This window comes from Diceros bicornis, chromosome 41 (genome assembly GCF_020826845.1).
Source record: "Diceros bicornis minor isolate mBicDic1 chromosome 41, mDicBic1.mat.cur, whole genome shotgun sequence".
In the NCBI taxonomy this organism is placed as follows: domain Eukaryota; kingdom Metazoa; phylum Chordata; class Mammalia; order Perissodactyla; family Rhinocerotidae; genus Diceros; species Diceros bicornis.
The window spans coordinates 2,473,549-2,489,962 of NC_080780.1; the positions used below are offsets into that span (position 1 = coordinate 2,473,549).

The following is a 16,414-nucleotide window of genomic DNA, read 5'->3' on the forward strand; positions in this document are numbered from 1 at the left end:
CATATTACTGTGGTTGTTGCTGAGTCATGAGGTAGGATTTTTAGTTTTCTGAGCTTTCTGCGTTCTTAAGAGGAGCCTTGATTTCTTTAATTATTCTTTAATTATCATGAAATAAATATTGTTTCTTAAAAACCAGTAGATGTTTGGAATTCTAATGACCCTGTCGTTTGTATTGAGGCCACTTGTAGAAACTTGCTCCCACCCCACCCGAGAGGGTGAAGTCCCTGGAGAGCCAGGAGCTGGGCAGCACGGAGGGGCTGGCAACTCACTCGGTCCTCGCGGAAGAAAATGCCTTGTGAGGTGGCCATCGTCCTGTTCCAGGGCGCTGTTTCCTTGGGCAGAGGCTGTGCATTTACTGTAGGTGGCCGGGGCTGGCTGAACACCCACAGGCCACACGGGGTTAATGGGGTGGACATGGGACTGTGACCCAGGGATACAGGATGCCTGGACAACTGACAACAGTTAGGGAGAGAATCTGTCCTTTCTGTGTTGCTAAAGGTGCGGCCCAGAGCAGATGGCTGTTGGCTTGTCCTTTTTGGGAGAAGATTCCATGCTCTCTCTGGAGTGTGACCATTGCTGCCCAGACTGCAGATGTTCGCAGGGAGCTCGATGCCCTTCTTGCCAGCTACTTGTATGGATGCTCCTGCTGCACCTGCTTCTGTCTGCAGAGAAAACGTAGGGTGCAGTGTGTGCCTTCACATTAATTCCCAGTCGACTTCTATCATTCAGGAAGGAAACTTTATTCAGCAGCTGTGGTGGCTCAGAGCTGTAGCCTGGCTCCTTCATGAAGAGATGTGATCCGGGCAGAGGGGAGAGGGTGAGGGGGAGCCTGTCTCCTTCATGGAGAGACGTAATCCAGGCAGAGGGGAGGGAGGGAGGGAGAGCCTGGCTCCTTCATGGGGAGAAGTGATCCGGGCAGAGGGGAGAGGGTGAGGGGGAGCCTGTCTCCTTCATGGAGAGACGTAATCCAGGCAGAGGGGAGGGAGGGAGGGAGAGCCTGGCTCCTTCATGGGGAGATGTGATCCGAGCAGAGGGGAGTGGGTGAAGGGGAGCCTGGCTCCTTCATGGGGAGACGTGATCCGGGCGGAGGGGAGTCGGTGAGGGGGAGCCTGGCTCCTTCATGGGGAAACATGATCCGGGCAGAGGGGAGTGGGTGAGGGAGAGCCTGGCTCCTTCATGGGGAGAAGTGATCCGGGCAGAGGGGAGTGGGTGAGGGAGAGCCTGGCTTCTTTGTGGGGAGACGTGATCCGGGCAGAGGGGAGTGGGTGAGGGGGAGCCTGGCTCCTTCATGGGGAGAAGTGATCCGGGCAGAGGGGAGTGGGTGAGGGAGAGCCTGGCTTCTTTGTGGGGAGACGTGATCCGGGCAGAGGGGAGTGGGTGAGGGGGAGCCTGGCTCCTTCATGGAGAGACGTAATCCAGGCAGAGGGGAGGGAGGGAGGGAGAGCCTGGCTCCTTCATGGGGAGAAGTGATCCGGGCAGAGGGGAGAGGGTGAGGGGGAGCCTGTCTCCTTCATGGAGAGACGTAATCCAGGCAGAGGGGAGGGAGGGAGGGAGAGCCTGGCTCCTTCATGGGGAGATGTGATCCGAGCAGAGGGGAGTGGGTGAGGGAGAGCCTGGCTCCTTCATGGGGAGAAGTGATCCGAGCAGAGGGGAGTGGGTGAGGGAGAGCCTGGCTCCTTCATGGGGAGATGTGATCCGAGCAGAGGGGAGTGGGTGAAGGGGAGCCTGGCTCCTTCATGGGGAGACGTGATCCGGGCGGAGGGGAGTCGGTGAGGGGGAGCCTGGCTCCTTCATGGGGAAACATGATCCGGGCAGAGGGGAGTGGGTGAGGGGGAGCCTGGCTCCTTCATGGGGAGAAGTGATCCGGGCAGAGGGGAGTGGGTGAGGGAGAGCCTGGCTTCTTTGTGGGGAGACGTGATCCGGGCAGAGGGGTGTGGGTGAGGGGGAGCCTGGCTCCTTCATGGGGAGAAGTGATCCGGGCAGAGGGGAGTGGGTGAGGGAGAGCCTGGCTTCTTTGTGGGGAGACGTGATCCGGGCAGAGGGGAGTGGGTGAGGGAGAGCCTGGCTTCTTTGTGGGGAGACGTGATCCGGGCAGAGGGGAGTGGGTGAGGGGGAGCCTGGCTCCTTCATGGAGAGACGTAATCCAGGCAGAGGGGAGGGAGGGAGGGAGAGCCTGGCTCCTTCATGGGGAGAAGTGATCCGGGCAGAGGGGAGAGGGTGAGGGGGAGCCTGTCTCCTTCATGGAGAGACGTAATCCAGGCAGAGGGGAGGGAGGGAGGGAGAGCCTGGCTCCTTCATGGGGAGATGTGATCCGAGCAGAGGGGAGTGGGTGAGGGAGAGCCTGGCTCCTTCATGGGGAGAAGTGATCCGAGCAGAGGGGAGTGGGTGAGGGAGAGCCTGGCTCCTTCATGGGGAGATGTGATCCGAGCAGAGGGGAGTGGGTGAAGGGGAGCCTGGCTCCTTCATGGGGAGACGTGATCCGGGCGGAGGGGAGTCGGTGAGGGGGAGCCTGGCTCCTTCATGGGGAAACATGATCCGGGCAGAGGGGAGTGGGTGAGGGGGAGCCTGGCTCCTTCATGGGGAGAAGTGATCCGGGCAGAGGGGAGTGGGTGAGGGAGAGCCTGGCTTCTTTGTGGGGAGACGTGATCCGGGCAGAGGGGAGTGGGTGAGGGGGAGCCTGGCTCCTTCATGGGGAGACGTGATCCGGGCGGAGGGGAGTCGGTGAGGGGGAGCCTGGCTCCTTCATGGGGAAACATGATCCGGGCAGAGGGGAGTGGGTGAGGGAGAGCCTGGCTCCTTCATGGGGAGAAGTGATCCGGGCAGAGGGGAGTGGGTGAGGGAGAGCCTGGCTTCTTTGTGGGGAGACGTGATCCGGGCAGAGGGGAGTGGGTGAGGGGGAGCCTGGCTCCTTCATGGGGAGAAGTGATCCGGGCAGAGGGGAGTGGGTGAGGGGGAGCCTGGCTCCTTCATGGGGAGATGTGATCCGGGCAGAGGGGAGTGGGTGAGGGGGAGCCTGGCTCCTTCATGGGGAGACGTGATCCGGGCGGAGGGGAGTCGGTGAGGGGGAGCCTGGCTCCTTCATGGGGAAACATGATCCGGGCAGAGGGGAGTGGGTGAGGGAGAGCCTGGCTCCTTCATGGGGAGAAGTGATCCGGGCAGAGGGGAGTGGGTGAGGGAGAGCCTGGCTTCTTTGTGGGGAGACGTGATCCGGGCAGAGGGGAGTGGGTGAGGGGGAGCCTGGCTCCTTCATGGGGAGAAGTGATCCGGGCAGAGGGGAGTGGGTGAGGGAGAGCCTGGCTCCTTCATGGGGAGACGTGATCCGGGCAGAGGGGAGTGGGTGAGGGGGAGCCTGGCTCCTTCATGGGGAGAAGTGATCCGGGCAGAGGGGAGTGGGTGAGGGAGAGCCTGGCTCCTTTGTGGGGAGACGTGATCCGGGCAGAGGGGAGTGGGTGAGGGGGAGCCTGGCTCACTTGAGGCCTGAGTACACAGCTCATGGGGGAATTTGGAGGTGAGAGAAGGTTGTCTAGACTGGGACTGGAGGGCCACGAGTGCCACACAGAGGGGGAGGCTGTGGTCCTTCATTCGACAGCGAGGAGACACGTGTTCACAGTTGGTTCATCCATGAGAAAGCTATGGCCAAGTCCCTACTGTGTGCAGAACTGTCCCAGGGGTCATGAGCAAGTCAGACAACCTGCCCTTGAGGGTTTTAAAACTCGTTTTTTGAAAACTTCACATGTGCACAAAAGTAGAGACAATATCATAACACCCCCAGGCACCGCAAACCCCCCTCAACAGTAGCCAGTGTCTGGCCAGTCTCATGTGGTCAGCACGCTCTCCTCCCTGGAGCCTAGACATCGCTCACTGTGTCCTTACGCCGGTGGTGAGGAGCTCTTTCGTTGCACACCTCCCGGCCAGCCCACCTGACGCCTCTGTCGCACCTACCAACCTGACCACGGGTGCAGTGTTTCTAACTCCCTCTCTGGCTCAGTCACCCTGCTTGTCTCATGAATGTCTCCTCACCACAGCTGGTCTATTCCAGTCAGGATACCAATGAGATGGGCCCTCGTCGGATTGGACCTGTGGGTTTTAATTTATGGAGGGGACTGAGCGATGACACAGAGGCCAGTGCCATTGATGGAAGGTTTATCACTCACAGTCCCCAGAATGCCAGGCGCAGAGGCAGAGGAGGTGGAGAGTGTGGCCGGCTTTGTTGGGGTTCCCATGGGAAGGAAGGGGCAAGGCAGGCACGGGGCTGGCCTGTCTGCATAATGGGGGCTCTGGGCTGTGGGGGACCCCCATTGTCTGGCCCCTGCCTGGTAACTGGGGGGGATAGTGGCCGGGAGTGTGAGAATCAGATAGAGGAGGTGGAGGGGCGTGGAGTCTAAATCAGCTTGTGGGAATAAGAAGGAGCTGTTTACTGTCTCCAGGAATTAGCCAACCCTGGGAGGGGCCGTCCCTCCCTGCCAGCAAGGCCTTGAGACATCAAACTGTCATAGAATACAGAAAACAGAGAACAAGATGAATGCACACGTCGCGCCCAGTGGATAAACGACGTTTCTTGTTTTTGTTTCTTTCTGTGTAATCTTTCCAGGTGCCCCTGCCCTTTGTGGCGGCTTACCCTGGCGGTGGTTGTGCGTGTGCTCCTCCCGCCCCTGCACCTCCCCTGAACCCGCAGACCTTGGAGACCTGACTTAGGTCCCCAGTTTGTTCACTTGTGTTACTGACCCTTCCCTGGATCACCGGGCGCCTCCTGGTGCTTCTCCCCGGTGCCCACGTCCACCCTCCGGCCTCCTCCCGCCAGGTTCCGGGGAGCAGTGGTTCAGGTGCTGGTGGCAGGACCTGCCCATTACCCCTTCCCATGACGTCGCGCCGAGGCTTTCACAGCGGCTGCCTTGAGGCCCATTGGTATTTCACTTGGGTTTGCACAATGGTGGTTTTCTGATTCTGTCATTTCTTCTGCATTTATTAGCTTGTGATTCTTTTAAAAAGAAGAGCATTTACTCATCAGCTCTTTTGTTATTCTCAAAAACAGTAAATGCTTGATTCTTTTCATTTATTGATCAGTTTTCAGAGTAAGGAGTTGATGCCCTAGAACCCTCCAAGGGGGTGGTCTCTGAGGTTGACACGGTGTGTCGCCTCTGAGCACGTCTTTAGGGACAGTGGGATGTTCCTGCCTCACAGACTCGGCATTTTCCAGAAGCTCTAGTTTCCTTCAGGGGGAAATGTTCTCCAGCCCATAATCTGGGTTGTCCTTGGTCCTGAGACTTTATAGCAGACAGAGATGAGAGATTTTTTAGAAAAAGAAAAACAAATTCTGATTTCCAATTCTCTTAACTTCACTCCTTTGATTTTTATATTTGTGTCTCTTTTCCTTGATGCTGGAAATCCTAATGACAGTAATATAATTTATTTGTTTTATCCTTTTATGTACAGTCAGTTCAAAATAACATTGCCAACATTATACACAGTCAGACCACCGAATGCAATTTAAGATTCCTCTAGTTGTTTCTTGGATTGTTTTGTCTTTGGATCCCAAAGACATCCCCCTACATAGACAGTCAAGATACGTGTTTTCACGTCGCTTGGAACAATTCTCCTCTGTGTGGTCATGTTACCAATGTGGTCACAGTTAGGTTTATTTCATTTTGGTTTTGATTTTTTGGCATTGCTGTTTCCAATTTGATTTTTCTCTTTAAGTACATAAGATATTTGCATGGCTTCGTCCCTCAGTGCAGACCCTAAGACAAGCTACACTGGGAGACGGCTCCCTGCCCACCGTCTCCCCCCGCCCCATGCGTCAGGCATGTGCGCTCAGGTTGGGGTTGCCCCTTCGTTGTTCCCTTTGGGTACCAGCAGCAAATGTGTACTATGTGTGACTGTTTATTTCTGGAGAGCGTGCCTCGACGGCACGTTGACTTCTCTTGGGCCTGACTGAGGCTGGAGAGACTTCTGGTGCTGGGTTGAGCTGACGGTCCCTGTTGCAGGACAGACGTCTGCAGGGTTCTTGGGGCCCAGCTTTGCTGCTCCTGTGTGGTCCCTCCTCATGAGCGGGAAGTTCCAGGAGCACGGGGGCTGGCACATGGGGGGGGCTCAGTAAAAGGGACTGTGCAAGAATGATTTATGAAAATTGAAGTTGAAATGATTATTTCTCCTACCTTCCAGTGATAGCCACGGCTTCTATGTCGATGCATTTCTTTTCAACTTTGTAGGGAGGCAGCAGGTGAAACACGTACATCGTAATTGTCGAGACGGACGTGCAGAAATATAGCTGTCTAAAATTTTTTATTCCGTTTCCCCGCTGATAGCCCCGCAGCTAATCTTACAAAGTTAATATGACTTGGCCAGTTGGGTTTTGGATGCAGCCACTCGGGGCACAAACTGGGTCAATGCAAGCTCTCCCTCTGCACCTGCCCTTCCCCTCGTGGTGCCCCCAGTCCCAGCAGCTGACCTGCCTTCCCCGAATCCAGGCCCACATGTCGACCTTGGGCCCCACTGGACCCCACTGTTTCAGAGCTGTGCTCAGGAGGGCTTGGGCGTCTTCGGGTTCTGGAATTGCAGTGAGTCTTCCTGATGCCAGTGAATTCTCTGCTTCTTCCTAAGCCTGGGTGGGTCTGGGAGGGCCGGGTAGGAGGGCGTAGGAGCGAGTTGGTCTCTGCCGTCCGAGGCCCTCACCACGGCTGCCCATGTAGACAGGGCCAGGTGGGTCCAGAGTTCATCTGTGAGCCTGCAGATCACACCTGGGAAGCAAAACATGAGACCCTCCTAGCTGGATCCTCCTGCAGCCCCCTGGGGCTCTGAGAGGGCTTCTGTCGTCATGTTCTGCCATGCTTGTCCCTTCCCAGTGAGCCCCTCCAACCCCTCCTCCTCGTTTTTCTTCCTTTCTTTGGTTGGGAAACAGCTGTTCAGGCATCATAAATGCTCCTTGAAGGGCAACTCCAGGTGCTGGCTTTCAATATTTACAGGGCACATTTTAAAATCGAAAACACTGAAACCAATGAAAAACACTTTTTTGGTCTCTTAAGCTTGCTAACAAAAGCCGGGACATTTGAGATTTAGAAAAACAGGACGATGAGTCAGCATTTTACAGCCACGATTTCTTCTGGGCAGCGTTGGCTGCCTTGCAGTGGAGCCGGCCAGGGAGGGACATGGCTTCGCATCTCAGGACAGTCGCCAAGGACACATCTGCCGCTGAAGGGCTGTAGTTATGCGCCCAAACGTGTGTGTGCTGACGGGTCCTGCTGAGGATGGCTGTTTTTTCAGAAACTTCCCGGAATGCAGGGGACCTCGTCTACCCGTGAGGTCTGCCGAGCACCCTCGGCCCCTGGGCGGCGCCTGCTGGATGCCTTTGCCTTTGGTCCTTACTCAGAGATCGGCCATGCAGGGTACTAATGGTCACACCTAAGGCTCTCCAGGGGTGTCTGCCTGCCTTCCTCACAGCCCTCTGTTTACACCTCCTTCTTCCAACGGCACCTGTCATGTGGGGCCTGTTGTAGGACTTCCCTTTTCTGTGGCGGCCAGCCCGAGTCTCTGTGTCATGGGGTGAGGGTGTTTGGGGCAGCGCCCCCCGTGGCCCCTGATTCACCTTTGAATCTGATGGCACTACCGCCCCTTACAAGCTGCCCATCAATTCAATGGCCTGTTCACTCACACACACCTGCCTGTTCAGAGGCCTCGTACTGAGTGAGCACCTGCTCGTTTCAGGGACAGCCTTGTGGGGGACACGCAGAGATGAACAGAAGGCCATGAGGTCATGAGTCTTGGAGACAGCCAGGAACACCGCAGAGCCAGCTGGGGGGCACAGGGACGCCTGCAGTCACCCATGCTCATGCCCCAAGGCGATGCTGATGCACGAGGACACACGTCACCTTTGAGGTCCCCAGAATTGGGCTTGGTGACCCTCCCGAAATTGTCTGCAAGAATAGCGCCCACGTGCCAGTAGGTGCTGTCGCTTCCATGCGCTCCCTGGAGGGAGAGGTCTGGAACCTCCAGATGGACCACTGAGAGGAGAGCCTGAGGAGGCGGGCCATCATAGGTCAGGAGTTTGCACAGGGTCTCTGTGCTTGGGCAGGAGATAGGAGGGAGAGGTCGACGCCTGGTAGTGGTCTCTTGTCTTGTCCCTGGGCCTGTGGGTCTGGTGAAGGTGGCCCGAGTGTGAAGAAAGGGAGAGGATGGGGGAGGAGCTGCCCTCCTGGCCTGCACGGAGTGTCCTGACCTGCTTCTGAGTGTTGGGGATGGAGGACACCCCGGCCACAGGACAGTGATGATAGGGGCAGGGGGGATGGACATTCTAGAGGTGCCAGGAGAGAACCCGGTGCTGCCTGCTGGCCTGAAGGCTTGTATGAGTGTGGCCTGGAGAAGCTAGCTGGCTGCTTTCCAGGGGCCCAGACCTCAGCTCTGTAGGGTGGGCACCTGGACCCGGCCGTCTGGCTCTAGGCTCCCAGAGTCTGTCACAGGACAGATCAACACCGAGCATAGCCCGCCTGAGGGACACCGAGAGAACCCCTTCCACAGACAAGGAGGCCACTGTCCTAACGGTTAAGCCGTTGGTCGTTCAGAGGCTGAGTGGCCAGACCCTGGGCCTGCCTGTGGCCAGCTCCCTGTCCACGGGGGAAGCCTGTGGGGCTCTGGGTGGCACAGGCCCCGTTGCTGGGCTTTCTGAGGGGCCTCCTGACAGGTGGAAGCACTTGCTTCACCTGCATGTCCCGGCATCCCCACGCTGAGGGAGGCCCAGGGCTGGGAAGAGCTGGGCCCCGAGCCGTCCACATGGAGGGTACCCTTCCCTCTGCCACGGGGCAGTGGCCTGGGCCTGTAGAGAGCCTTGTGCAGAAGTCGGGAGCGTGTGTGAGCGCGTGGGGAATGAGAGCCGAGAGCTCTCATCCCAAATGCACTTGCACTAACTCGTAGCATTCCATACAACGGCAGGATTCAGCTCATTTGTAAGAAACCGGAGGGCAGAATGAAATATAAGTTATGGAGTGTGTTCTCAGAGTGGGGTCCACAGAAATCTGGGCTGTACGAGACTGTCTTGGGGTCTGTGAGGTCCTCCTCATCCCAGGACGTGCCGTGAGGCCGATCCCTTCACAGACGTGGCACACACAGGAAGCACGACCGAGTGAACGGTAGACCAGAGGATCCAGCTGTCTCTGCAGAAGTGAGAACAATGCCACACTTCTCACCAATTGTTTTTGTGTCGGAAAATGTCATAATTTTTCATAAAATATGTTACTTATGTTAACATGTAGTGGATTTGCTATTGTTGTCTTTGAATGCATTAATACATTTTTAAGAATTTCTCAGTTGTAGCTTCTTATTGGTAAACATCCATAGCTATAACCCACTTACAGGGGAGTTTTTTGTGAGGTCCTCAATTATTTTAAGAGGGTAAAGGAGTGCTGAAACTGAAACGTTCTAGAATTGCTGTTTTAGTGCTTTCCTTGGAATAAAACCGCAGCCACAGGGGCCGGCCCCGTGGCGTATCAGTTAAGTGCGCGCGCTCCGCTGCTGGCAGCCCGGGTTCGGATCCCGGGTGTGCACCGACGCACCACTTATCAGGCCACGTCCCATATAAAGTGGAGAAAGATGGGCACAGATGTTAGCCCAGGGCCAGTCTTCCTCAGCAAAAAGAACATTGGCATGGATGTTAGCTTAGGGCTGATCTTCCTCACAAAACAAAACAAAACAAAAACTGCAGCCACGGTCATGATCACAGGTGACACGAGTGGGTTGGCACATGACAGGTGGTGGTAAGCATCTGACATTTCTCTCTCCATCCCCCCAAATGATGGCGAGGTGGGTGCTGACATTCTGACCGTTGTATAAATGTGAGAGTGGACATTCTGTGGTGCTGGATGCCTTCCGAGGTGTCCCTGTGGGTGGGGAGGTCAGGGCTGAGACCCTGGCAGTCCCCTTGGGGGCTCAGGCCCTGGCAGGTGATTCTTTGGGGACAGCCGCTCCCAGGTCCTCTGAACCTCGACTCAGGGCTAAAACCACGTGCGTGGGGACACTCAGGTGCGTGTGGCAGGCCCTTCCTGGGGCTAGTGTGTGTGTGGGTGGGAGTCTAGTACTTTCCAGAAGGGCCGTCACGTGGTGATCTGCCATGGTGGTCAAGAGGGGCCTTGTGCTAGCCCTTGTGGGAGAGGAGCCCCTCCTTAGCAGAGGACCTGTCTCCCCAGGCTTGGGCAGCTTCCCTACATTGAAGGTTCCGTGGGTTGGCCAGGTGAGCTGAGGGATGGGAGGAGTGGACATCTGCTCTCAGGAACAGGTCTGCGTGCAGCATAGTGGAAGCATGGATGCCCCAGGACGACCCTAATCACAACCATGGGACTGCCCCTGGCTTGGGGCGTGGGGCCCTGGCGTGAGATATGCTCCTGGGTCATCGGCATCCAGTGGTGGCGAAGGTGCAGGTGCCTGGCCCCAGGTGCGTCACAAACGTGCGCTTTCCCTCTCTCCCTGAAGGAGAACCACTGCCGCCGCATCAAGATCCTCGGAGACTGTTACTACTGTGTGTCCGGCCTCACCCAGCCCAAGACGGACCATGCCCATTGCTGCGTGGAGATGGGCCTGGACATGATCGACACCATCACGTGAGTGCCCGAGGGACCCCATCCACATCAGGCGTGGACACTCACCCCCTTTCATCCCAGAAGGGCCCCCTGTAGGCCTGCATTGTCCTGGCCAGTCTGTCCGAGGTGGGCCACCTGTTCCATGGTTGCAGAGAACTGACGCCATGTGGCGAGGTGCTGGGTGGAGTAGGTCCCACTGGCTCTGTGGAGCTGGGCCTCTGTGATCCCTCCTTTGCATGTTATTGAGACTGCATTTCTTCATCCATGTAACCCCAGGTAGTGTCAGATATGCATTAGTCGTGCAAAAGGAAATTACCGTGATAGCTTAGCCAGATAAGACATTCAGGGAATCGACTGGGGAAAGTTTGGCTCAAATCCAGCAATTTCACATGAAAAGGAGCTGTGTATGCTGTCTTCATGTGGGCAGGTGACCAGGTCTCAGGTGCTCTCTGTGGAGAGAGGGTTGGGTGGAGCAGGTGAGTATTCTGGAACATAGTGGGCCTGGCCTGCCCTTGTCTTGGCCAGCCTTGTCTCATCACGGTCCTTGTCACTGACTGGGATGAGGAATTAAGGGGCCTCTATCTAGTTAGGGAAGGTGTGGAGCTCGGAGATTGAGTGATGGACGGAGCATAGATCCACATTCTGATCCCTCAGCATCATGGACAGATGGGTACGGTCCAGGGAGATTGGGCTAATGGGCTGGTGTAAACTTCCACATGCCAGAGCAGAGAAGTAATAGCACAAGAATCCTATGAGGAAGATGTGGCGACAGAATGCACAGAGCATATCCAAACAAAAAGGCTTTAGATATAGGGGTAAACAGCAGGCTCACTGTGCCATCCGTGTGAGGTGGACCTCAGCAAACCATGCACCTGCAGACTGTGTGTAGAAACAGGACATTCAGGAGGAGGGAGGCAGCACCTCGCCAGCACACTCAGCCTGGTACCCCACTTCCCAGGGAGATGTGAGCGAAGCAGAGCCCTGCGGAGCAGTGGTTCTTCAGCGTGCTGCATGTCAGCTCGCCCAGGAGAATCGAATCCCCAATACCTGGTCTGCCCTGAGAGCCTGTGTGGCTGGTCTGGGCTGTAGTCTAGGATTGGGGGGTGGTAAAGCCCCTCAGGTGATTTCAATGTGCAGCCAAACATGAGAGCCTCTCCTCTAGGTAATGAAGTGGGCTGGAGGATAGGCTGGTCAGAATCAAGGAGGAAGGCAAGATGCCTGGCTTGGGGACAACTTAGAAACTCAATGACATCTTCTGTTCTCTGAAAGGGTGTCATATATCACATCATGTCATCTATCACATCATGTCATATATCACATCATATATCACATCATAGCACAATACATCATTTATCACATGTATGCTGTATCACTTCACATCAGATCATGTCATATATCACAGTATATATCATGCATTATATCATATATCATATCACATCATATGTCATACATATGCTGTATCATTTCACAATTTCACACAGCATATCATATATCACATCATATGTCATATAATATACTGTATCACACATCATATATATCTTATCGTATATCACATATAACATCACATCAATTGTCTATCATCATATTGTATATCATATCATGTCATATCACTTTACATCATATATATCACATCTTATATCATGTCACGTCACATCATATTATGTGGTACATCATCACATCACATCATATATCATTTCATATATCATATTACTGAGTATAGTATACATCATATGTCACCTCACATCTTGTTTTGTGTAATCTCCTTGGGGTAAAGTGAGGTTCCATAGGTGGCAGCTATAAGGAGACAGATGTCACCTCATTCATTAGTGTTTGTGAAAGCCCCTGCTCTGTGCAGGCACAGAGGCAGTTAAGAGTTGGCTGGTGCGTGTAGGATCCCGAGTCCCTGACACAGGCCTGACCAGGCTACAGCAGGTGGCTCATGGAGTTGAACCAGGTGGCCTTCTTCCCCTGGAGGTGGGTGATGCTGGTTGGGGTCCTCCTGGAGGAACCTGGTGCTCATCTGCCCCTGAGCCTCCCTGCCTGGCCGGGCCCCCAGACATCGCCGCCCAGGCCCCACTGCAGTTACGACGCCTCGTTTCTCACCTGGGGCTCTGGGCCTTCCTGGTGCTGCCTCGTCTTTTGTTCTCATGTCTGTCTTGCTCGATCACGCTTTTCATGGATTAGGACATGTTTCTGTGGGGTGCCCTTTCCTGCTCCTGCCTGGAGGCCGGCATCTGCCCTTTGGGTTTGCACCTGGCACTGAGTTGTGTGGAGCTTCACTGACCCACCTGCCTTCCTCTGCTCCATGGTTCCCCTGCTCCGAGAAACAGGGTCCCCTCGACTGTGTCTCCTGGCCTTTCAGCTGTTGGCTTCCGGTCCCTGGGGTCCTGCCAGGCCCTGAGACCCTCGTCTCCTAGTCTTGTTATCTGAGGTGGTCAGTCCAGGGCTGAGTGAGTGTCTTGCTTGGCCTCCCAAGGCTGCTCTCTGCTTCAGCTCCTGATTCCCAGAGAATTCCAGGGCCTCGGGGCCCCTAGTCTTTGTCTCTACAAATCTGTTGGGCCAAGTTCCTGGCCCTGGACAGGAAGGAAGGCCACCAAAGAGACAGCTCCAACGTGGCCTCCCTCCCAACCAAGCCGTCCTTCCCTCCTCTGACTGCCACAGAGCAGGGCACCGTCAGTGTGCGTTCTGTGTGGATGGCCTTCAAAAGGGGACCGATTCCTGGGAAGGCCACTCCTGGCACTCCAAAGGCCCTCCTTGCTGGCTGCACTGGGCCTGGTGTCCCCGTCTTACACACAGAAACACATGCAGAACAAATTTTGTTTCTCAGAAGGCAGGGCCCATCCAGACAGAGGTGAGTATTTGTGTATTTCTTTTCCGCCTATCTTGGAGTGGAGTTTCTGACTTGGAACTTTGGAAACACGAGACTTCCTGGAGAAGAACTGAGGAGGACGAGGGCCGTGCCCAGAGTGAGTGTCCGGCTGTGTGTGCTGCCTGGGGAGCGAGGTCTGTGTCCTCAGCTGCCTTCTGTCTCGAGCCTGTTTCTCCTCCATCTCCCTTCTCCACAGGAGCAGGCCATCCCTGTGGGGCTGGATTCTGGTGACTGTTCACCGACCTTTGTGGAAAGGCCCTGAGGTGGCCCTGGGTGTCTGGCACAGTGCCGTGGGTGACCAGCAAGGTGATGGAGCTGTGATGCAGCGCTCTCCCTTGCCAGGGCCACAGAGAGGTCTGCTCTAGGGTTGGGGACCTCTGATTAGACAGAGGAAATCCAGAGGCAGAAGAGATGGTTTGGGCTGGTTATGAGATTCTTGAAGCATCTTGTGCAGACCACGTGTGTGGTTCTGGGGGTGCTCAGGATTGGGGGGCGTTGGATCACTGTCGTCAGCTCTCTCTTCAGGCTGATGCTTCACTGGCAGCACATCCACCAAGATCCCTCGCTTATGAAACCACAGTCCATCCCAACACAGGATGGACTTATGAGGGTCAGGGCATTTGCTGCCGCTGGTCAGAGGGGAACTGCGTAAGGTAACCATAAAAACCGAGAAAGAAACTTCTGCAGGGGCAGGAGCGAGCAGGCGTGCAGCCAGACTGGGATCTGACCTTTCTTGAGGCTGAGGAGTCGAGGTCCTTTCCCTTGTCAAGCAAGTGAGGAATGATCTTGTTTTCTACTTGGTAGGAAGTTCATTCCTATGGGAAAAACGGGTGGAAACATTTACATGTTCCATATAAAAGACAATGCAAAGAATGCTGACTTGGAAGTGGAGGCCCAGGGCTCTTACCCTTTAGGGGGAGTCTCAATGCCTCGAGGCTGGGGGCTCTCCTGGGTGGCCTGAGTTCCTGGGCTCCTGCAGCCAGCCCTGGGGAGTCTGGACCCAGCCCTCACCGCTCAGATCAGACCCTTTTCTCAAACCTGTGGACCTAATTAAGGTATTCGGAAAGCTCTTTTAAAAAATCAACACACACTAATATTTATTGGTGTGATTTTTAATAATTATATAAAGTCATACATGTTCTCGGTTTGGGCCAGACGGCTCCTGCCTGTCGGAGGAGTGGAGACAGGGGGAAGTGCCCTGCCTGCCCAGCGAGTTTGGTGACTGGCGTGGTTTTGCCCCTGCAGAGCTATCTGTACAGAGCTGTACAAATAGCTGTGGATACATCACTTGTTCCTGAACGGCCGGGGGCCTCTACTGAGGAAGCAGGCCGGCCCCTGGATTCCTGGCTCCCCATCTTTGAGGTGCTGCTTGAGGTCCTCGAATCCCTGATTTTCTCTGCTGTAAAAAGAGAACGGAGTTTGCACACCTGAGCTGTTATGAGGGTTAAATGGGATCTCAGCTTAAATGGTCTGGCACAGAAATCCCTGGGTCCCCAGGCACTGCGGGCGTCGATTCATCAGTCCCTGGAAAAGGAGCCGACGCAGCAGGGAGCGAGCGGGTCCCTGCTCTGCACGCTCCCCTCGGGGCTCTGATGCGACAGCCTTCTGTGCACTTAGAGGAACGGGACTTTGTCTGTCCGCTCCACAGGGGAAGGCCTCGTCTGTCACAGGCCTGAGCAAATCCTGAATTAGACCCCTAAGCATGTGAGGCGCCATTTTGCTAAATAGACTTGGTCTAGAAGTGGCTCTGCCGGTGGCCTGGGTGTTTTTGGTTTACTCTCTTGAATTAAGGAGAAGTAAATGGCATGTGCTCTTCCTTCCCTGACCCTCCGTGTGCTGTGGTCATTGGTAGACCCCAGTCTACGCAGGCTGGGGCGGCCCAAGCCTAGAGGTCGAATGAGAAGGGGTGGTTAAGTGAGAGGAGTCATTTCTGATGGTTCTGGAGGCCCAGCCCCCTCCCGTTTTCTCTGTTCTTGGCAAATGCTGCTCGGTGAGAACAGTTTTGATGCACGATTTATTTAGAAGGGACTGTCCAGTTAACTGCACATCCACAGGTACCAGAATTGAGATATCTGAGGCAGAACCTGCTGAAAGAGATGACAGATGGAGCATATTGGCGGAGAATGTTCTGGGCTTCAGGGTTTGGTTGGAGGCTGGCCGGGGTGCTATACTCCGGGAAGCGGACAGCCTGCTGGAGGAGGGTGGACATGGGTCCCAGAAGGCCCCGAGCCCTTTGCCCTTTCATGACTACAGAAGTAGGAATGCTGAAAATGCACACAAACACCATTTGTAGGTTTGCTTATTTGCATTTCCCCATACTCATTTCCTTTTGTGAATTTTGAAAAAAAAAAATTTTTTTTTAACTTTGGTTTTCTTGTTTCAGTACGTCTAACTGGAGATTGGCAAATGACTGAAAAAAAGTTAAAATTGAAAGAAAATACATTCAAAATGTATAAAACTAAATAGGTATTAAAGATACGTCCACAGTCAAACTTCCGGATAACCTTTATTGTAAATCTGTGGCACGTGGACTTCTGAGGTTAGCAAAGCTGAACACCCTAGGGTGTGTCTGATTCTAGGCTCTGGCCTCTTGTACTCAGGCCGGTGAGGCTTGGTGGGGAGGCAGTGTCTCGGCATGTTTGCGGGGCCCTCGTGTGCTGTGGTTTTGGGGGACAGGCCCTCCCGTGGCTGAAGTGGGCAGTGATGGGCAGAGCTGCTCCTGTTTAGAGGACGGGCCGGGAGGGGTTTGAGTGGAGCCGCTTGAGGGCGTGGGGGTGGCTTGGCTGGCGGGAAGCCCCGGCAGGAAGCGGACGGGCAGTCTGCGAATGGAAGCTGTGGTGGCGCCAAGCTGGGCAGAGGGCAGACGCCATCCTCGCAGGCGGGCGGGTCCAGCGAGCCTCACACGTCTCGTGCTGTTGCGGACAAACGCGGCATCCGGAGGGCTCAGTGACGAGGCTCCTGGAAGGGGTGTGGAGCGAGGTGG

The 16,414-nt window shown here is 55.2% G+C and overlaps 1 protein-coding gene across 4 annotated transcripts in view; it reads left to right on the forward strand.

Moving 5' to 3' along the window:
* The window catches only part of ADCY1 (adenylate cyclase 1), a 153,225-nt gene that overhangs the window by 61,860 nt on the left and 74,951 nt on the right, over nt 1–16,414 (forward strand). For all 4 annotated transcript variants that reach the window (XM_058534764.1, XM_058534765.1, XM_058534768.1 and 1 more), the window contains exon 5: nt 10,456–10,583. In XM_058534764.1, the coding sequence (XP_058390747.1) occupies nt 10,456–10,583 (128 nt within the window). The remainder of the gene's footprint in view (nt 1–10,455; nt 10,584–16,414) is intronic.